This window comes from Microchirus variegatus, assembly GCF_963457635.1.
Source record: "Microchirus variegatus genome assembly, chromosome: 23".
NCBI classification, from domain to species: domain Eukaryota; kingdom Metazoa; phylum Chordata; class Actinopteri; order Pleuronectiformes; family Soleidae; genus Microchirus; species Microchirus variegatus.
This window is the reverse complement of record NC_139824.1, coordinates 8,073,864-8,097,078: the sequence shown is the minus strand read 5'-3', so window position 1 is coordinate 8,097,078 and position 23,215 is coordinate 8,073,864. Positions and strand designations below refer to the sequence as shown.

Genomic DNA, 23,215 nt, shown 5'->3' with positions numbered 1-23,215 from the left:
AAAACCCCTTTCCTGAATAAAGGGTTCTACCTGGAGCCAATAAAGGGTTCTCCTATGAGGACAAGTTGAAGAACCTTATATGGTTCTACTTAGCACTTTTAGAGTGTGGCTCCATCCTCACTCCTCACTTTTTTAATACTTTGACTTCTAAAAATAGCACATTTTATATCAGAAAATGACTTTTGATACACAAGTACAGTAAATGTCATATACCTTATAAGTGATAGATAAAAAGTGACCTGAACTTATACCAAAGTCATTTTCTGGGTAAGATACTTTGAGATACTTTGAGATCCCTTTGAGGTACTTTATACAAAACTGTGTTCTACATTCAATCCACTTTCACTTATTTATAGCAGCCCAACTTAAACCCAGTATTTAAAGTTTAAAATCCATAAATAGTTGTTGTTTTTTTTGTATGTTTCTCAACTGATGATTTATTTGTAACAAAACCACAATTCAATAATACAACATTATGTGCAAACTGTACTGGCGTAAACAAATTATTAACAGCAAACAAAACATTTATATTTTACATTAGGGTCGGTCTCTGTACAGGAAAAATGAAGTTGGGCTTTGTTTACTTAAAAAAAAAAATATATATACATATATATATATGTATATATATATATATATACATATATATATATTAGGCTTCCATACCAGGTCAAGTTTTCCTCATCTTCTTTGGTAAATGTTGAATATTTGTTCTTGTGGTATTTAAAAACCTTCTTATAAATGGTCAAATACAAAAAGTGATTTCCTTCCATATATACACAGTATTATAAAGGGATGCACAATATTATCAGCGCAATATTGGTATTGGCCGATATTTAACTTAAAGATATAGTTATTAGATAGTGGCAAACTCTGCTTAGCTCCCTCTGCTTGCACACCTTTCCAACTATTACTTTGTTATGTTTATTGATTTCTCACGATGAAGAAATACAGAAGAGACTGAATGACGTCTGCAGTTTGGCTCAGGAAAAAACATCAGCATATTGAATATCAGCAAAATGCCCAATATATCGTGCATCCCTAGTTTTATATTATTAAAAATGTGAACAGTATCTTACAAAAAGGCTTTTTTCATGGCAGACACAGCAGTAAAGGCTACAGGGCTGAGTTCCATTTAGTTTCCTCAGTTTCAGCGTCCTGTGGCTAACACGGTTCCGTTTATATGGAAACCAACAATGTGACTTATTCTGAACAGGAAAGTATTCAGATTACGATGTTATATCCTTGTACACACATTACAGAACGTAGCCCTATCATGACTCACGGCGACTTCTGTCAAAACTCCAGTGGGACATATTTATCAGATTAATGCAGGCGTAGCTAAAGACTTCATATGCATAAATCTGATTATTCTGAGTTTGACCTTATTCAGATGAAGGTAATACATGTGAACATAGTCCATATCTTATCAAAGTCATAATTTAAAGTCAAAATGATTTTGTTGGCGTTGTATACTCACCCCCTGTCGCTGCATTATTATTATTATTGTATATACTATTGTATTTTTCTGTGAGAAAATCAGCTGTGGAGAGTTTTGTGAAGAAAAAGTCCACAGAAACATCTCAAACTTGCTCTTGCAGCACAGTCCTTTTCTCATGTGTCCATCCATACAGTAAAGTCCAGTATGTTCTCTTATTAATTAGATTCAAACGTCTCCAGGGTGAGCTGCTTAGCTCATAACAGACTATCCATGTTGTAGTAGGAGAAGCGGATGCTTCTAAATCCCGACAACGTCATCTTTTGTGCACGTGCAAATTGTTTCCACACTGCGGGCACGAGTGATACACATCCTGCAGTCCGCGTACCAGCAACGGGATCAGGCAGAAACCACAGACCAACCTGAGGTGACAAGAGTTGAGACAGATTCAATGTAGCAGCACTCTGGAATTGAATTTTGAAATATGGTCGTATGAGGTGTTGACGTAGTCATCGGCGACTTAGTCTCAGACACGCACATGTTTAAACAAGCTAAGGCCATAGTCAGACTAAGATCGGGCAATCGGACAACTTGCTGAGTATACATGCTGAGGAGAAAATCGATTTATTGGCGGCGTACGTCTGACTCCGCCTCCGTAGGTGGCGCTGTATCTCTCTGTAAGCGGGAAATTGATGGTGCTGTGGTTCTGGGTGTTTCGTACATGCTGTTCATGTTAATCGTGATTCAAATTAGATCGCCCGCAGTTTATACATCACCTCTTTCTACTTCCTGGTCAAAGACCGGGGAGGAAATTCCCACTAAGTGTACGCATGCAGGAGTAATCAGACTATAAATCACATTATCCAGGTATGTTAGTCCGACTAACTTGTTTACATGACATTTAGAAAATCCGAATTTGAGTCTTAGTCTGACTGAAATTGGACTTTTAACATGTACATAAACGTTCGCCCCTCACTGCAAACATGGCCGCCATCAAGGACACATGCACACAAAAAAAGCATTATATTCCATGTTAACTAATAAAAGCAGAAAAGCAGAAAATGAACTTTTACTTGCAGTACTTGTGTTTGTGTATTTGTGTGTCTCACCCCATCACTGACAGAAGAACACACATGCACCAGGCAGCTTTCCCAGGCATGTACGTGACTTGTGTGGTGACAGTGTGGTGGCAGTGCGGGCAGCGCACCAAACCAGGAATGTCTCGCAGGTATGTGACAGAGATAGGAACAGGCGGCGGCTGCGTCACAACTACAGCCGGCCGAGTTTGTTGGTTGTTGTGACGTCGTCCTCCACCAACTGTGTGAGAAAAGACACGGGGAGGACAGTGCAGGACATCAGGGTAAGAAAGACAGCCCGGTTAAGAGCTAAATAATGTCAACTGTAGTCTTGGTACCTTGTGTGAGTGGATGTATTATGTTTCCAGTGTTTTGCGGAGGTGAGGTCTGAGTAGTGGGCACTGAGTGTACAGACAGGACAGGAAATGGATCCGGCTGAAACGTAACTAGTGAAAAAGAAACATTCACATTAAAGTTAAAGGGGCTATGTCGTCCAAAATCAGCCTAAAACAGTCACAGTATACGTAGTATGTCGTCCAAACTTTGACAAAAAAGTCATAGGTTTATATGTCATCCAAAACTTGATTACAAAGTCATACTTTAGTATGTCGTTTAAAAAGTCATACTATAGTATGTCGTCCAATATTTATACAAAAAAGTCATACTATAGTATGTCATCCAAAATTTGACTAAAAAGTCATACTTTAGCATGTCGTCCAAAATTTGACTATAAAGTCATTGGTTCATATGTCGTCCAAAATTTGATTAAAGTCATACTGTAGTATGTCATCCAAAATTCGACTAAAAAGTCATACTATAGTATGTCATCCAAAATTCGACTAAAAAGTCATAAGGTAGTATGTCGTCCAAAATTTGACAAAAAAGTCCTACTATAGTATAGCATGCAAAATGTGACAAAAAAGTAATATATTAGCATGTCGTCCAAAATTTGACAAAAAAGTAATACTTTAGAACATCGTCCAAAATTTGACAAAAAAGTCTGACTATAGTATGTCGCCCAAAATTTGACTAAAAAGTCATAAGGTAGTATGTCGTCCAAAAAGTCTTACTATAGTACGACGTCCAAAATTTGACAAAAAAGTCATAGTCTAGTGCACCAACGTGGTGCCCGCGGGCACCTGGTAGCCCTCGGGCAGCCGATATGGTGCCCGCGGGTTCACTTCACCTCAACTCACTTGCATGCATCCATATGATCACTCGGTAAAATATCATTGATATTGTTTATAAAAACTGATAATCGTTAGGAGTAAGCACTGGAATGAACGTGTATGCAAATGAATGCATAATATTAATCATTTGAATGGTAAAAAAAAAAAAATGGTGCATAAAATGTTTATATGGTAGCCCTCCATATTATTCTTTATCCTTCAGGTAGCTCTCGGTCTCAAAAAGGTTGGCGACCCCTGGTCTAGTGGATGTGTGGTCATGTGGTCAAAATGTCCATGACTTTTCATCAGAGATTTAGAAATTAACTGAAATATTTCACTGATAACAGCCAGTTCTTTCACTACTTCATTTTTCGGTTGCCCAATATGCAATATTATAGCTTATTGTAATGAAATAAGTTAATCGTGATGAATTTCTAGGATCAGGATAATCGTGAGTGGGGAAAAGCATTCATGTTTCATTTGAGTGACTTGAAAATCCAGCATAACTCACCGAACATACAGTCCTTGTGATTTATTTTGAATGTGCCACAAGGGGGGAAACTGCATAATTCATCATGACTTATTATAGGATAAAATATGTATGCTATCTGCGATGTTTCTGACCACTGTCTGTGCAGACACAAGGCTACGCCCTGTTTAAGTTTAAATCATTTTCAAAATCATGAACTGCAATTGTTTTTGGTCAATCAGGAGAATCGTGAAGGGAAAAAAAAATCTCAGTTTCTGTAGATGAAGGAACAGGAGAATCGAGAAGTTCACCTGTCTTAGCCTGGATGACTCCCACTCAATGTACGACGAGCTGTGACAAGATACAAAAGAAAGAGAAACCAGCGAGACGTCTTTTCTACTTTTTTTTTTTACCTGCTTCTACATAGGTGGGAGGCGGTGTGGGGGGGGATGAGAGGGAGGCGTAGTAGGAGGGGGGAGCTGGGGAGCTGAATCCTCCTGTTCTCAGAGCGTAAGGGTGGAGATTGGCCTCTTCATATGAAGGAGGTTCCATCAGGAGATCATTCGGTCAAACAGGATGCTGGTAAAAAAAAAAAATAAAAAAAAAATACACAGGATTTAAAAGCTTTGCTCATGGGAAACCCGTCGTTTGACTCACCATTCAAAAAGTACTGTTTCATGCTTTTTAAGGTACAACGTTTTTAATACATTCATACTTTTTTTATTACTGTTATTTGATTGTCATGTGTCATTTAATGTCCCTTTGTTTGCTCCATGTGTATGATTTGAGTCCAATATCTAAATCCATTATCATTATTATTATTATTATTATTATTATTATTATTATTATTATTATTATTATTATTATTATTATTATTATTATTATTATTATTATTATTATTAGAGGGCAGCCCATGGACAAGTGGAAAGGGAACTTGGCTTGTGAGCAGAGGGTTGCTGGTTTGAGTCCCCACCAGGTCAAGGACACTCCATATCAGTGTTTTTAGCCCAGATAAATGGGTGGGTTGCTATGGCAACTCCTAGACTAAATAATTTGCAATTATCGTCATCATTTTTCACAGTAGTAGCAGTATTAGTGCTGGAAGTAGTAGTATTAGGGTTTCGAGGGTAATTGTAGCTAAAAATTTGATTAGATTTTTTTAATAATAATAACTTTGTGTACATATACAACAGGGTATCCGCGGGGTCTTAAAAAGTCTTAAATCCAATCATTTGAATTTAAGGCCTTAAAATGTCTTAAATTCTCCTAAAATCTCATAAAAGGTCTTAAATACAATTTTGAAAGGTCTTAAAAACCTATTAATGTTACTTTTATTTAAAACATGCATGAACTTCAGTCTCGCTTTGAAATGTTTCTATTTTTGAGGATGTGATAACGATAACAACAACACGGAACTAAAGTAGGCCACCTGTGCTGCCCGGTGAGAATTTATCGAACACCGCTAGCTAGCGCGCCGTGTGCGCCGCCGCGGTGTGTTACAGCTTAGCATAGCAGCGGAGAAAACTTAATGAAAGCCCACAGCAAAGCCGAATTGCATAAGATGGGTAAGTGCTAGTTTGTGACTCCAATTTTCCTTTATGTCTTTTGTACTTTTTTTGCCAGTATGGATTTGAAATGGGTCTTAAATTGTATTAATTATGGTCTTAAAAAAGTCTTAAAAAGTCTTAAATTTGACTTGCAGAGACCCCGTACAAACAATTGTCTTGTCTTATATTTTTAATAAAATAAATAATAAAACCTCACACACTTCACATGTGAAGTGTGTAGGAAGCGTGTCAGACGCCAGGTCAATGAAAATCTGACTTCATTTGTTTTCATCTTCACAGCACCACATTTTCCATCATGGCGTAAATTTAAATATATTGTCCTGACACACAGTATCTCAATTTAGTAACTAACTGGTTGTACTCGTTATTACACCATGTGTGTGTGTGTGTGTGAGTGTGTGTGTGAATCAGTCATCAGTCTGGGCAGCTTTGAAGCATCGTAGGTAATCTGAACATCTCAGCTTCTTGTCTCGTCTGCCTTGTGTAGCCCGGGCGGTCACATGACCACACACACACGGAGTGTGCTGCTCTGATTCTGTTGTGGAAGCTGCTGGTTACAATAGATGCAGCTGAAGATCTCAGGGTTTGAGATCACTGCGTGTGTGAACTTTCACCAGGAGAGCAGATGTTTCAATCAACACCACACACACACACACAGTGTAATATAAATGTATAGGAAGCACAAATCTTGTTCTTTATTTTGACTCCTTACACACTGGGATATACATATATATATATTTCTTTCAGTAAAGCTACATATAGCAGTAATATAAACCCAAATTAATTTTATTTTCATTAAATTGTTATAAAAAAATAAAAGACTATAAGCCAATTAACCCCCAGTGAAACACTTACTGTGAGTCCAGAAGAAAGCAGAGTCACTATGGTGAGAAACAGACGTGAACACACTGATAATCCCGATTCACGTTACTCCTCCTCGCTCTGTTTCCACGCAGCGTTGCGTCACATTAAAAAAAATCAGCTGTGTTTGTAATTAAACATGTCGACTCGTGATGCTCGTAGGTGTTACACGAACTCACATGGGACTCTTTACTCTTACATCAACAAGAGCCGTGAACCACACTGTGTCTGATCCCCAAACAAACACACACAACAGAACCTGGCTCCAAAAATAGAACACCCAAAAAAATGACCTACACTAATAATAAAAAACACAGCATGGTGTGTGTGTGTGTGCGTGTATGTGTGTGTGTAGAGTATGCGAAAGAAGTGGTCTTACCGTGGACATATGAGGAAGCTTGGTTGGAGGAAACTCATAGCAGGGTTGGTGACAGACGTGACGTCACAGCCTGTTGAACCAGTTTGGCTCTGGAATTAGAAACATTTTGACTTCCCACAGATGAACCACCTGTTTCCCTCAGGTGTTTGCTCTCTCACACACACACACACACACACACACACACACACACACACACACACACACACACACACACACACACACACACACACACACACAACAACAACCTGTTTCCTGATCGATGCAATCTCCTTCTCCGCAGCACATTTACACTGCAGGTGAGTCAGTGTGTTTGTTTCACCTATTACACACATATATATAGTCAACAGATGTCAATTAGAGACGGCGCATTAAGTGAAAACTAATTGCAGTAATCATCGATTTCACTTCATTTAAAAAAAATACCTTCCTAATCGTGCAATTACATAATGAGTCATGAGAATCGTGCGGCAGCTGCGCTGCACAAAAGCACACAGGTCAGGTCAGGAGCTCAGGTAAATGTTTTTGAGTCAATTGAATTTGAGTTTGACCGAATGAAGGGGGGACGTCTCTGTGATTTTGAATGCGGTTTCAGAATAGGCTCAACACACGTAAACACATGAGGATCACTGCACTCAGGTCAAGCTCACAAAAACCACTATGGTACTCTATATGAGGGCCGGTCCAGTGAACCTGGATGGTGGTCATGGTGTATTAATCAACAGACTCCCTTTACTTTGTCTGCACTTAGTGTCCTCGTCCCCTGAAGTAAGTTATTAGCTTCTAAAATGACTGCATTACAGCTTTCTTCTTCCCCCCCGCTGCACTCTTCCCAAACACTGTAAAGTGGCCTTGGATATCTTTCAAGGCACTATAAAATATAAAATGGTAATAAAAATCCTGTAAGAGAAGGATTATGCTCAAGGCCACACAAAGCAAACTCCTAAAAGTGTGTGTCACTGTGTCCGACTGTGCGTCTCATCCACTTACCAACGCCAGGTGTGAAAAAAGAACAGCTCTCCAGTCCACGCTGTGTTGTCACTGCAGCCTAAAGTTCCACTTCCTCTTGAGTTTTCCCCTGTGTTGCTACACTTGATGTTTACCTCTGCCTGAGGTTCCTCCTCCTCCTCCTCCTCCTGCTGCTTTTGCTGCTGCTGCTTTCCCTCTGCCTGCCTCACCCCAGCTCCTCGTTTGCCTGCCGGTGAAGCGTTCACTCCTGCCGCCTCTTCTGCTCCAAACAAATCAATGCTCAGTAAAAACACGGTGGAATTCTTCTCCTCAGACTCAAACTTCAGTGCAGGGTGAATTAATGTTGATCTAACACATCTGCAGCAAAGATATGATGCAACCATGTCAACATGGGCCAGAATCTCAAGGGGAAGTTTTCAATGTCCTGCGGGAGTCTAAGAATAAATCTAAGCATCCAGACTCCACCCTACATCATTTTACTTTTATTTAAGTATGTTTTTTTTGGATTTACTTTATTTTGCTACACTTTAAATCATATCTGTTACCGAGTAAAGGAGTGAGGAGGACAGGTGAAAGATGTGGACAGGTGAATGAGGAGGACAGGTGAATGATGTGGACAGTTGAATGACGTGGACAGGAGAATGAGGACAGGTGAATGAAGAGGGCAGGTGAATGAGGAGGACAGGTGAATGATGTGGACAGGTGAATGATGTAGACAGGTGAATGAGGAGGACAGGTGAATGATGTGGACAGTTGAATGATGAGGACAGGTGAATGAAGAGGGCAGGTGAATGAAGAGGACAGGTGAATGACAGGTGAATAATGAGGACAGGTGAATGACGAGGACTGGTGAATGACAGGTGAATAATGAGGACAGATGAATGATGTGGACAGGTAAATGAGGAGGACAGGTGAATGAAAGGTGAATAATGAGGACAGGTGAATGATGTGGACAGGTGAATGAGGAGGACAGGTGAATGATGAGGACAGGTGAATGATGAGGACAGGTGAATGAGGAGGACAGGTGAATGATGAGGACAGGTGAATGACAGGTGAATAATGAGGACAGGTGAATGATGTGGACAGGTGAATGATGTGGACAAGTGAATGAGGAGAACAGGTGAATGATGAGGACAAGTGAATGATGAGGACAGGTGAATGATGAGGACAGGTGAACGACAGGTGAATAATGAGGACAGGTAACTGACGAGGACAGGTGAATGACAGGTGAATAATGAGGACAGGTGAATGATGAGGACAGGTGAATGACAGGTGAATAATGAGGACAGGTGAATGACGAGGACAGGAAGTACAAGAAGTCAAGAGAGAAATAGACTCATTTCCCCATAGACTTCCATTCAAACTGAGTTCCTTTGTTAGCAGTCGCCCCCTTGTTGCTATTCAATATACTCTTATTCTGGGTTGGCCTCGTTTTTATATTCAGTGTTATATTCAAGTTCATAATCAAGATAATAATGATACCAAACTGACAACGGGTTCAAAGTCATTTCAAATGTGTCACAACTACACAGAATTCAAACCCAAAAGAATTTTATTAAATAAAAACGAAAGATTTAAGACTGATTGCGATTGGACAGAAATCACAGTGACATCAAAGCTCCTCTTTACGTGTCGTGTTGGCACTTGGCTCATCATCATCCTGAAAGAAAGAAACAATCATTAAAAACAGAGTGGAGGAAATTTTAAAATGATAAAAAAGTAGTCGTAAAAATACAAACCTTGCTATCGTCAACGGCATCCTCGTCTTCCTTTGCATCATCGCCTTCCTCATCATCTGCATCATCCTCTTCATCACTCTCCTCCTTAGGCATCACTCCTCCATTATCCAGGAACTTAGAGAGAGTCTCCAGATCTCTTTTGCTGTGATTGTAGTCGACCACCTGACGGAAGCACGGACATTATCAAAAGAAGCCCTGGAAAAATGATTGGTAGTATGCGTGTGTACATATATATGTATATATATATATATATATATATATATACCTCTTTGCCACCAGCAGGGAAATACTTGAGTGTGGGAAATCCATCGACTTTCACAGACTCTATCTCATTGGCTGTGCTGTCCACCATGGCTATGATGATGTCATCACGGTCAGCGTACTTTTCGGCCAGCTTTTTCCAGATTGGTGCCAGTTCCTTACAGTGTCCACACCATGGAGCATCTGTGGTACACACACACACACAGTGCTATATAAAGTACCTTAAAGGGATACTTGAGTAAAAGTACAAGTATCTTACCAGAAAATTATTTTAGTAGAAGTTGAAGTTACTTTTTTCTTTATAATATTACTTCATTAAAAGTCTTATTTATAAGTTTTATAAGTAAAAGTTACGATGGAGCCATGGTAGCAAAGTGGTAGGGTAAGTTGTCTTTCAACTACAAGGCTGTGGGTTCAATTCCTGGCTCTTCATGTGTCCTTGAGCAAGACACTTAAAGATGCATTATGTAATAAATCTAAAGCAATTGGCCATAAAATCCTCCTAATATGTCACAGAGACTCTGGAATAATGTTCATATAACAAACTGAACTCACCAACAACAACAGTACAGACAAAATATTTGCATTAAAAAAAATATATTTTGCAGACTGTAAATCATGTTTATGTTTTGAAATCATGTTTTGGCATGTGGCGCCACCTACCGCCGTCTACCAATCATTGCAGTCAGTAGAGTCTCAGCTGCCGAGCAACCACGGGTTGCCAGTTACGTCAGAAAACGAAACCTAAAACACCTCGGTATTTTGAATTTGAGTGTAGTAACCGTTTTTGGCCACATTCTTACATATGGCACCTTTAACCCCATGTTGCCACATATGAAAGATGGGTGAAAACTTTGGTGTAAATCAGCTCATGGAGGACTAGAAAAGCTCTATATAAACACAGACCATTACCAACTCTTCTTCTTCTGATTATATTTGGTAGTAACGAGTAACAAAGAGAGTTAGAGGAAGTGTAGAGGAGTAAAATTTGCTAGAAATATAAATAACAAAGTAAAATAGAGATACACGATAGTTGTGCTTAGCTCTAAAACAGATGTAGACAAAGTGACTTACAAAACTCCACAAAGACGTTTTTGGTCGGATCCAGAGCAACAGCATCAAAATTCTTCCCCACCAGGACTTTGACCGGTTCTTTATCCCAGTCCTCCGGGATTTCCTGTGTCCGAAAGTATGGCTACAGCACAAGACAAGACATGTACGTGTTAACCAGCGGTGGAGGCAGAAGTATTCAGATAATACACTTACAATACAGTACAGTAGTTGCAATTGAGTTAATTAGATAGATAGATAGATAGATAGATAGATAGATAGATAGATAGATAGATAGATAGATAGATAGATAGATAGATAGATAGATAGATAGATAGATAGATAGATAGATAGATAGATAGATAGATAGATAGATAGATCTTATATGGTTCTACTTAGCACTTTTATTGCTAAGAGTGTAGGTAGGTAGGTTACCTTGGCAGTGCCGTCCAAAACCCCCTGACACAGCTGTCGCAGTGATTCCGCTGTGATGTCATCGGTGGCCGTTCTGAACTTCTTGCCCGACTCCATTTCGATGACGCGAACAGTGGGGGCGTCGTCCGCAGACACGCCGAAGTACGTCAGCACGTGAGATATGGCTGTTGTCACGTCAATGGAAACGAACAGCATCTGCAAATGACAATAAGACAATAAGGTTATATACATTTTAAGACTTTTTTTTTTTATCACTGATTCACTATAACCTTGTCCTTGAACTCTTTGGCCACAGTCCTGACGTCGTCCATCAGTGCTCTCTGACTCTCCGCAGTGGAGTTGATGAAGAGCAGACTGTGCAGTTTGATGCTGGAGGAGAAGATCTTGTCTGCATTCTGAAAACACGGGATAAGATTTCATTGTGTGTCCATATACAGCATATATATGTATGTGCGTCTGTGTCTGTGTGTGTTACCTTTTCACTGAATGGGATGATCAGCTCCAGGCTGTTTTTGTTGATGAAGGTGGTCAGATTGTTTTTGTCCAGCTTGCCGTCGTCTAACAATGCGAGGTCTGCTCTGCCCTCATCGAACTAGCAAACGAAAGCAAACACACAAACACGTTTGTTGACCTAAATTCACCCCATGACCCGAAATCTAATCTAATTTGATCGCTGCAAATATACAACAACAACAACAAATGCTGTTGTTGATCTTAGCGTTGCATTGGTGATTATGTAATAGGCCTCTAACCGCAGAGAGGTTACATGTTATATTGTTATGAAGATAACCAAAGCATGGGCACTAGATAAAATATAAAAATGTCTTTATATAGTATCTACAGCTGTCAATCGCTTCATTAGAATAATAATTGATAAAAGTGCAGGTCTTAAAACCTCTAAATCTAAATCTTAAACTTACAAAAAAGAAAAGTATCACTAGTCACTAGATGGCAGCAAAACTATCATCATTAAGGCTCTGTGTGCTTCAGCACAGACTCTCTCTATGATCATACCTTTTTGAAGAGAACCACTGAGTCGGTTTTTACTTCATACTTCTGGAAAACTTCAGGGGTCGACGTGAGGGCGAACTCTGCGTCAGTCCGATCCAAGGAAACGCCTTTGAACACCTCAGCCGCCTCGCTTTCCAGACTCTAATGTACAAGAAAAAGAAAATAAAATCATCAACAACAAATAAATATATAGTTTGTGACTTACATGTGACAAGATAAACCGGACAAACTTACACCAAAGAATCCGACAACTGTGACTTTATGGGCGTCGATGAACTGAGCTGCAGACTCTGCAGAGTCCAGCACAGCAGCACCAGGTCCTGAGCGACGCTTCATCCACTGGATTATTCCCTCAGTCGTCCTCTTACCTGAGCAGACGCGTACAAACACAGGGCAATTGTGAAGTATATTTCGTCACACATCAAAACAAACACTTTTATTTTGAAATTATATAAAATACCGTCAGAAATGTTGTTTTTGCTCCATCATGATGGAATATTGGGATGTAGCTTTAAGCTAATGTTGCTAATCCACTGCTACTGAACAGACTTCCTCACACAGTTGCACTATAACGTGCAAATATGGTGTTTATCGATTCAGAATGATAGCCGGAGGCGTGTGAGTCACTTCTTGTTGTTGTTATGATTCCGTTTTTGTGAGTTATTTGTGTCTGAAAACAGTCTCTGTCAAGCAAAACTATCAGACCTGACTGCGGGAGTGTTTGAGTGTAAACACCAGCAGTGCAAGTTTTTAAGGCACAAAATTCATGTCTGAAAGTTTTCTTTGGCCCGCTGGTCTTCGTGTTTTCAGTCATGTCTCACTTTACTAGAGCAACGTGTCGTTGCATCCGTCTGTCTTGACATGAAACAAAACACGGAGCTATGTGGAGCTGAATCGAACGGATATTTGTTTATATTTAAAAGTTACACAGTACAATGAGTGTTGATCCACCTTTGTGTGTTGTGTTGTGTTGTGTTGAGTTACGCTATGCTACTTTACGTTACGTTACGTTACGCCACATTAAATTACATTACGTTACATTATGCTATGTTACGCTACGCCACGTTACGTTGCGTGCGTTTTCCAGGTATTTCTAATGTTGTGGTTACGTTGTCACATTATGAGGACTTGCATTCCTTATAGGGACAAAAATCAATACCGTTACATAAATTACTACATTTTAGGGTGAAGACTGAGGTTAGGATTAGGATTAGGATTAGGATTAGGCCAGTCGTAATAATTACTACTGGCCTAGTAATTATCCCTAGTCATAATAAGTATGACTGATGATAATAATTATTATTATGAGTAAGGTCAGAGTAAGTCTCCAGGAAGTGAATGTACGTTAATGCAATTTCCTCTTAAGTCATGGGAACCAGTGTGTGTGTGTGTAATGCATGATGTTAGGGAGACTTGCTTTGGAAGGGAATAAAGGACAAGACGGGGAAGACAAGGCCATATAATGAGTGGTGTGACATATAGTTATTTAGCATATAGTTATTTACCGGTGAATTCAACAGGATTCTTGCGGTCTCCGTTGGCGAACAGTTTCAAAGTGGGGAAGCTCCCGACGTCAAACTCGTCAGCCAGCTCTTTCTCCTCGATGGCGTCCACTTTGGCCAAACGCATCGTCGGTCCCTCCCCCTTCAGTTTCCCAGCAGCCTCTGCGAACACAGGCTCCAGCCGTTGACAGTGACCACACCATGGAGCATCTGCACACACACACACACAGATCACACCACATCAAGCTGTGCTTTTGTGGGGGGAATAAAAAGTGGACATGGACATGTGGTTTGGGGGGGGGGTATTGTGAGACAAAGCCTGTCCTCTGTGCACAGTGTGCAGTCACTGGTGTCCATTATCAGCAGCACATGTCCAGATAGACATGGAAATAAGCTGCTGATAGCAGCAGCAGCAGCAGCAGAGACAAGTGTCTCCCTCCAGTATCTGCTGCCTCTGAGCTGTGGGAGAGTTGAACCTCGAGAACATCTGGACAGGAGAGGCCACGTGTATGAACGCACATACATTTGCACAGTTGTGGGATAACGCCTCAATGCGGACAAAGAACAGAAAACAGTGGTGGGAAACTTTCACACGGGACATATCTTCCAAGAACTAACCTTCATGCTCATTTACAACTGTATCTCTGTAAAATCACACCTGGATGTCTTTACTTTAAAACAATCCACATCTACGCTACTGTTCAAAAGTTTGGGGTCACTTAGAAATGTCCTTATTTTTTAAGGAAAAGCACTTTTTGTCAATGAATGTAACATTAAATTAATGAGAAATACATTCTATACATTGTTAATGTGGTAAACGACTATTCTAGCTGCAAACGTCTGGTTTTTAATGGAATATGTACATAGGTGTATAGAGGCTCATTTCAGTGTTCTAATGGTACATTGTGTTTGCTAATGGTGCTAGAAGGCTATTGGATAATTGGAAAACCCCTGAAAACCCTTGTGCAATGATGTTAGCACAGTTGAAAACAGTTTTGCTGGTTCTTTGACGAAAGGGCAAAATTAATATTTTGAATCAAAATCATTATTTCTAATCTTGTCAATGTCTTGACTATATTTTCTATTCATTTTGCAACTCTTTGGATGAATAAAAGTGTGACTTTTAATGGAAAACACAAAACAATTTGCATAGGTGACCCCAAACTTTTAAAACGTTGGTGTATATCACCCAAAATCCAACAACCTATGATCTATGTGTTACTCTACGTGAATGTTGAGCCATTTATAGTCTAACAACTCTTTTTTTTATGAATTAAATCAATCACTACTTACAGAATTCGACCAGTATGAACTTGTACTCGCTGAGAGCTCGAGCAAAGTTGTTGACGTGGAGAACCATCACGTCTTTCTCCTCCTCTATCTCAGTTGTTTTCTCTTTCTTCGGTGCCTCTTTCTCCTCCTTCTCCTCCTCCTCTGTCTCCACTGAAGCATCTTCCTTTGTCTCGTTCGACGTCTCTTGTGGTGCTTCTGTCTCTTTGTCTGTGTCGTTGGCCTGGATGCAGGAGGCCCACAGCAGCAGGCCCAGCAGAGCGATGGACAGAAGCGTGCGCGTCCTCATGATGTCGTTCTTCTGTCTCTGGTCCCCCCTCTCTGTTGAGACGTGGACACCTGCAGTGCACGTGTCACTGCAACTTTCCACCTTTATCTGGCCAACACAGAGAGTGTGTGTCAAAATGTGACTGGCCTCCCTGCTCCTCCAATCATGAGTCACACTCGCAAAAAGGGAGTCTTTCCAGTTCCAACCAATCCCGTTTTGCCCTGTAAAGTCATAATTGAGGCAAACTGGTTGATCGGCGCCTGGATTAATCACACGTCTTTTCTTTAAAAATCGACCTCACGCTGTTTTCAATTAGAGCTCCTCCACCAACAGATGGGAAGCTGCAGTCGTGACACCCTCACTCTTTCTTTCTGGGCCTTTGACGCAAACATCAACTCTTCTCTTCTGTTTTTATTACATTTGTATTTAGCAAACACTTTGACCAAGGCCTCTTTTCTTCCGCACTCCTGCAAACATTTCTTTCACACTCCTGTGGATCAGAAAAGACACAACATTTATCTGCTTTGCGACATTCACAATCAAATTTCATTGAAAAGTATCAGTGAGGAAAGGACACAGGAAAGTGAACATATGCCAAGGAAAGGACACAGGAAAGTGAACATATGTGAAGTATTAATCTGTATCACATGACACATGTATACAGAGGTGGGAAAGTAATGAATTACATTTACTCTCATTACTGTAATTGAGTAGGCTATTATGTACTTTTTACAATTTGTAGTTTTAAGATTTTTTTTTTTGGATGTACTGTACTGTGCTACATTTTAAATCACATCTGTTACTAAGAAAATTAAATACAAATGTCACAGAGACTCAGGATTAATGTTCATATAACAAACTGAACTCACCAACAACAACAGTACAGCCAAAATATTTGCATTAAAAAAAATATTTTGCAGACTGCAAATCAAACTTATGTTTTGAAATCATGTTTTGGCATGTGGCGCCACCTACCGCCATCTACCAATCATTGCAGTCAGTAGAGTCTCGAGCATGCCATGGGTTGCCAGTTGAGAAAACGAAACCTAAAAGACCTCTGTATTTTGAATTTGAATGTAGTAACCGTTTTTGGCCACATTCTTACATATGGCACCTTTAAAGAAAAAAAAAAGACTAATTATTATTAATAATAATTGTGTCCCTTTGCGTCCCTAACACGCAATCTGGTGTTCATGTGCAACTACAGAGTTTTTTTTCTGAAATAAAATGTCAAGTTTCACTATTTAAACATGCAATAAATTGTAAATAACTGCCAGATATTGAAAGATATTCTGGAAAAATGGGCAAAAGCATTCACTCAGAGGACATTTTCTGGTTAAAATAAGCACATAAAAAAAAGTCCAGATGGACATTTTAGCATAGGTGTTGGTTGCAAAAAGTTGGCTTACTCCCAGGACTTAATTTCTGAGAAGCAGTTGGAGTGGGTTGTGGGGGGTTGATGGAATAAGTAATCACTTATGAGAACAGTGATTAAAGCTGTAATCCTTTAACAAATACAAAGTGAACTCCAACCTAAACAATTGCATCAGTAATAATCTTCTTGGGCTGAAGACTCTTTGACATTTGAGTGTATTTCTGCAAATACAGGGTCTATGGGAATAATCTGTATAAAGGAGACACCTGTGGGTTTCCCAGAGTGAGGAGCTCAGCATCATCAGAAAAGAATCAAATCAAACTTATTTATATAGCCCACAATTACAATACACAGTTTATCTCACGGGGGTTTCACAGGATTGGTAACATCCTCTGTCCTTAGACCCTCGACCAGGGTAAGGAAAAACTACCAGGGAAAAAAAAACCTTATAACAGGGAAAAAGAAAGAGAGGTAGAAACCTTAAGGAGAACCAAGAATAAGAGGAGGTCAATGTAACGACATAAGAAAACTGCATGTGGGGGAAAAGTATCAGAGTAAAAGTATGCAATTTATTTAGGAAATATCATGGAAAATCATGAAAGTAAAAATTTCACCACATATAAATGTCCTTTAAATGATCCTCAGACTTAAATCTACACAGAGACAATGCCACTGTTATTTTAATTATTTAAATGTCATTTCTCAGAGTAACAGACTTCAAAACAAACACTGTGCACGGCCACTGAGCTGCTCCCTGTTTTCCTCCTCTTCATTGATCATGAATGAGGTCTTTAATGCTGCATGTTCTCCGTCAGTGTGTGTGTGAGCTCTGGGTTTGGGTCCCAGTTTGCCAACAAATCACTGAAGTCCGGCTGATTGTTGTCGAGCGTGTGCGTATTGTGGTGTGCGAGCGCGTTAAAGGGCACGTGTGCGTCCGTGTCCGTGCTCGCGATGTCCTCTGCGGACGCGTCACCGTTCGTGTGTGCGTGTGTGACGTCAGGTGCGTCACTGAAGCCGACCAGAGGGCAGCAGGGCATCGGCTCCGTCCAGAAACTGAGCGGGAGATGCCGTTTGACCATAGGCTGGCCCCGACTCTGACTCGGACCCATGTGGTCGAACAGTTCAGCGAGGGGCCCCAAACTGCTGTTGCCCTTGGCAACTCCGCTGTAATCACTGCAAGTCACAAAGCTGTTGTCCTGCTCCTCGGGACTTCCCGCTCTGGCTATTCTCAGCAGGTCGTCGTAGTAACGCAGACGCCCGCTGGTCGCGACGGACACGGAGTCGCTGTAGATGTCGCAAGCCTCTCTGTCGCCAGAGCAGCGACCGAAATACCGCTGAACGTCGCGACTGATCAGGTCTGCGAACGTCAGCAGCTGCTTGGTCACATCCACAGTGTAGAGAGCCGGGTTTAAAAAACCCTCCTCTAAACATTCTTCTTCCTCTTCCTCCTGGACTTCAGATCCATCGTCTTCCTCGTCTTCCTCTCTTTCATCCTCGTCTTCAATCTGTTCTGGCTTTTCCTCCAGCTTCTCATCTTCTTCTTCTACGTCATCTTCTCTGCACGGGGACTGCTGGAACATCAGGGGGAAGTAGGTTGGAGTCTGGACAAGGAAGTTTGTGATGACGCCGGCTGCCATGTTGGCTTAGTAAAGACTGCAGAGACAATTCGAGGAGACAAAAAGGTAAGAATCTTACAGGACAGTGTCACATTTTTTTATATTCAAATGTGTTGAAAACATTCAAGCTGCATTACCTTGAGAAGGTTCCAGTCAATGTGTCCAAGGAAAGGTCCTGACCAGGTCACCGATGGATCCACTTTTCTGTTTGTGTGTGCACGTGTAATAGTGGTCCAGCAGGATTGCAACTGTATATATAGCGCAGCACGCGGGTGTAGACGCGTACGTGTCTCCTTTTCGGATGAGGAAGCTTCCCAGAACAAATATTTGCCTGCCAAATTGGTCAAACACACTTTGTTTACTTTATCACTGGGAAACCGGGGAGGGGGTCCAAAGCTAATGGATTCTCTGCTAGGGGATGATCGAGAGTGGTTGCACACACGCGCACACACGCACACTTATCGTCGCCTTTTCTGTCCCTGTTATCAGGCTAGTTAAAGGATAAAAGAGCATGAAATCACATCATACGCCGTTTTGACTTCTAAAGGGGGAACCGACCACTCATGAGCAACAGCAGCAGCAGAAGACACAGCACAAGCTGCTCCGAGCCATCAGGGGACACGATGTACACTGTAATGTATTTAAAGGGGTCATATTATACCCTAATTCTCCAAGTTAACCTAGTTCCCTTGTGTCCTAATGAACATGTCTGTGACATGCTTTGGTCAAAATACCATAAGGATGACACACCACAGCAGTTCAATCACCCTGCCAGAACAGCCCTGTTCAGAACGCTCTGTTTAGTAGCATCTCTTTAGGTCCACCTTAAAAGTAAAAGATAAAACAAAACTTAAGGGACAGGAAATGACATCAGTGATAGAAGCTACTGGGAGCTAACAGCAGTTAGCATTTGGAAAAGTGATCATTTGCAGGCTCTAGCAGGCACATTGCCGTCATATATAACATGTATACACTGGACAGATAAATCCTCTGAGGCTGGAAGTTTGTGTAGAACTCTGTGCTGCACTGTGAAGCCAAGAATCGAATTTTTCGTGGACTTCCGGTTTACGGATACTGTTGCCCTCGCCAGCACTCTTATGGACAAAGCGGAGCTCTGCGAGATGCAGTTCCAGGAATGTAGCGCATTGTGACGTAGCAATGAGTACGGAAGTCAACATCGCGAGTTTTATCTCCTGTACTTAGGCTGAGACTTTTTTCACACTTTGCCGACTGATAGGGCCTCCAGAGTCCCAAATATAAGGATTTAAATGACGTTGAAAGTTGATTTTGCATAATATCCCCCTTTAAGATCAGGCACGACGACAACTCATTGTCAATGGGAAGACAATTGCATTCTTTCTCTGTCATGTGATTCACCAGAGGCTGATTCAGAGAGCAAATCTCTCAGCTCAGGAAGAAAATAGTCCAAATTGTAGAGTAGAACAAAAGAGTCTTAAAGCTACAAAGTGTTCCTGATAAACGTGTCGTTAGAAAGTCACTCAACATGATCAAATATTTTCAACCAGATCCAAGAGAGAAACAAGACAGTTAGTGCATCTACTCAATTCTTTCCCAGCTTCCATTTGACTGTGGTGCTCACCATCAGCAGACCATTCAACCTCTCCTGAATAGGAAAATGTACAAATGGAAATGAGATCGAAATCTAAACTGTAAATTCAGTCAAATGATACTCGAGCTGGGGTTAACGGGGAATTTTCCAGGGCCTATTTTCCGTTACATTGAGATCTCTGATCACACCTATGCAGATGACACACAACTTTATATTTCAGTGTCATCACATGGCTACAGTCCCTTACTTTCACTGAGTAAGCATATTCATCAAATATTGCGGATGTGCCAGAGACAGATATGATTGTTTTTGGCCGTAAAATTGAAAGGTCAAAGGTCAGTGCTCACCTTGACTCCGTGTCATTCAAAGCTACAAATCAAGACATAAATCTTTGTGTAGTTATTGACTCAAATATGAATTTTAACAACCAGCTAAAAGCTATCACTGAGTCTGGCTGTTACCACCTGAAGAATTACTGCAAGGATCAAGAGTTTTCTGTCCAAACAAGACACAGAAAAAACGTGTTCATGCTTTAATTTTCCTGACTAAAACAAGGAAACTGGACCACATCACACCAGTCCTCAGGTCTCTACACTGGCTTACATCCTAGACTTATCAGTTCACTATGAAGCATCCAGAGCTCAAAGATCACCAGGAACAGGTTTACTGTGTGTTTCACAGTGTTTAAAATCTTGCTTTTATTCTGTGATTTTCTGTGATTTAATGCAGAAATGCCTTTGTAAAGCACAGAAGAATAGTGCATGAAAACACTATTCATGCATGAACTTTTCCGTGCTGAATTAAGTACTAATCTATCGTGCCTTTATTTAATCCTATTTTATATTAAATGTAAAGGAACAACAAGATGAATAACAAACAAACAGCTCCTGTCGTTAGTTTTGTTATCACTGACCTGGACCTCTTCAAAACCTCAAAACCTCTTTAGTTAGAATAATTTTTAACACCCAGTATCGTGCTGACACTTTTTTATTCTTTTGTATGTTTTTTCCCAATATTGTTTTTTAATGAATGCTTCGGGTTATGTTTTGCTCATTGTTTTTATACCATGTGTTGTTTTAGGTCTTTGTGTCAGTAATGCTGTTATTGTGTTTAGCTAAATAAATAAAGTGCATTACATTACATTTATTTTGCTCATTGTTTTTTTTTTTTTATCCTAATGTGTTAATTTGCTCTTTAACTTTAATCATGGGGAGTAAAACTTGAATTTTTCAAAAAAGAACAACAAAAAAAAGTGTAATTTCTCCGCAAAATAAAATGAATAAAATACATTTAACTGAACAAATATGAATACATAAATTATAATATAATTTATTGGGATCAGTCTATTAAAGCATGTAATTATTATTTACATGGCTCAGTTTCCCACAGGGTCGATATATATATATCCTGTCTCGCAAGGTTAACAACTTCATTATTAATTACTCACCAGCCCATAAACTACATCCCCAGAACATTTTATTCAAATATGTCTTTTTCCTTTTTTGAATTATATAACACACAACACTGTCCCATAACTGTCTCTCACAGTTTTTATCCATATTTAGGCATCTTACGTGTCATTTTCTTTGCATTTAGCCAAATTTTAATCGCAATTTTGTAAGTTTGATCGACCGATTTAGGCAAAATAAAGTCAGAAATTAAAGTGTCCATCATGATCACGTCCTGCCTTCACGACCAGATTTTACTGACCGCAGTTTTACGAACATCTGTAACTCTGTAAATATGAGCATTAATGTGTTTGTGCGTTAGTGTGTGTGTGTGTGTGTGTGTGTGTGTGTGTGTTATCAGGACACCCTGGTTCCTGTGGCACTGCCTGTCATCAGTATCCAGGCTTCTGTGTTGACTTTAGGGCCAAAGATCAATAGCGGCAATATGTCAGCTCTCAAGAGCACGACAATAAATTACACACGCTTTTAGGCACACGAGCACATAAACACACACACGTTGACTTTTTAAATTGCACAATATTTAAACGGTCGGGGGAAATGAAATGATAATAATTGGAGCTACAAATTCAATGTAATGAAAGATGAATAATATCAGTTGAATAAATCGGGGGAGGTTAGAACATTAAAACACGGGCCGAATGTTTGATAAATAAGAATAACAGCGGTAAATACTGTTCGAAAAATCATTATGAGTAATTAATGAACGGTTCACCGCTCGTCCACGCAGCTGAATCCCCGAGATAAGCAGTTCGAAGAAGGGATTGATGGCCACGACAAATGTGGAGAGAGTGCTGACCACAAACATTTTAATGAGGTCATCTATTCTCTGGCTCACACAGTGACAGAAGCACTCTTTCAAAAGTTAAAATACATGAAATGAAACTGCACCAAATTACCGAACTCTGCCAAAATGTGGCAATCTGGGGACATTGTGGAGTTCAGGTAGCTTACAGAACCTTTTGGGTTTCTTGCACCATTCACTTCTGACAAAATACTGAGACAGTGTTTTCTCACCCTTCTCGATGCCATCCATGATGTCCACGAGGTCCACGAGGTCCATGAGGTCCATGATGTCCATGATGTCCATGAGGTCCATGAGGTCTGCAATCCATCCTCAAGGGAGGAAAATCAGGGCTCGGACTCTGGGACCATGATGTGCTTCCATCTCACTGTGGGACACAAAGACGTCAAACTCAAGCTCTGACTTTTTCTTTTTCCATCTTTGCTTCATCTCCTCACATCTGCAACGTTTCTGTAGCCACTTTATCCTCTCGCGGCATCTGGGGGGTCCCATATGCATCAGTCGTGATCACATGAATCCAATACTAGTCAAAATCCCTGGATCGGTTAATGAAAAAAAAATGAATTTAAACAAAATCAGCAACCGCATTTTAGCCGAGTCAGGTTGTGGGCCGGAAGAAATAGCTTGAAATGACACCAATGCGTTGTTAACATACTGTAGGTCATAGTTTCATACGTCTAAAATGACTGTATCGGTCTGATATCAGTATCAGTTGATACTTGAGTTTGTGATATCAGTATCATATATCGATATGCGTAATTATTACAGCTGAACGGCTGTGGCTGTTTTCCATTGAAAGGATTCGTAATCTTTTTGACAAACAATGAAGTTACACGTGTTGATCAGGTATTAGAGAACCTGCAGACTCACGTCGATGCTCTTCAGCTGTTCTCGCTTGGTGAAG

General features: G+C 40.3%; 3 protein-coding genes across 3 annotated transcripts; all 3 read right to left on the bottom strand.

Annotated features, from left to right (window-relative positions):
• Positions 1-1,751: 1,751 nt before the first annotated feature.
• LOC310943831 (uncharacterized protein) lies at positions 1,752-4,701 on the bottom strand (the record flags this gene model as incomplete). Its single annotated transcript, XM_083909502.1, is given in 5 exon segments — positions 1,752-1,857; positions 2,545-2,803; positions 2,806-2,829; positions 2,832-2,957; positions 4,563-4,701. Coding segments are annotated over 5 exon segments (654 nt in total).
• pdia2 (protein disulfide isomerase family A, member 2) lies at positions 4,701-15,500 on the bottom strand (the record flags this gene model as incomplete). The annotated part of the gene is made up of 13 exons (XM_083909342.1): positions 4,701-4,728; positions 6,958-7,046; positions 8,133-8,243; positions 9,663-9,824; positions 9,928-10,106; positions 10,998-11,118; positions 11,409-11,603; positions 11,678-11,803; positions 11,884-12,000; positions 12,423-12,560; positions 12,654-12,787; positions 13,925-14,131; positions 15,215-15,500. 13 exons carry the CDS (start codon positions 15,498-15,500, stop codon positions 4,701-4,703), a joined length of 1,893 nt encoding a protein of 630 aa, XP_083765468.1.
• Positions 15,501-17,645: 2,145 nt separating this feature from the next.
• On the bottom strand, positions 17,646-18,491 carry percc1 (proline and glutamate rich with coiled coil 1; the record flags this gene model as incomplete). Its single annotated transcript, XM_083909074.1, has 1 exon — positions 17,646-18,491. The coding sequence occupies one exon, from the start codon at positions 18,489-18,491 to the stop codon at positions 17,646-17,648; it is 846 nt and encodes a 281-aa protein (XP_083765200.1).
• Between the last annotated feature and the right edge of the window lie 4,724 nt (positions 18,492-23,215).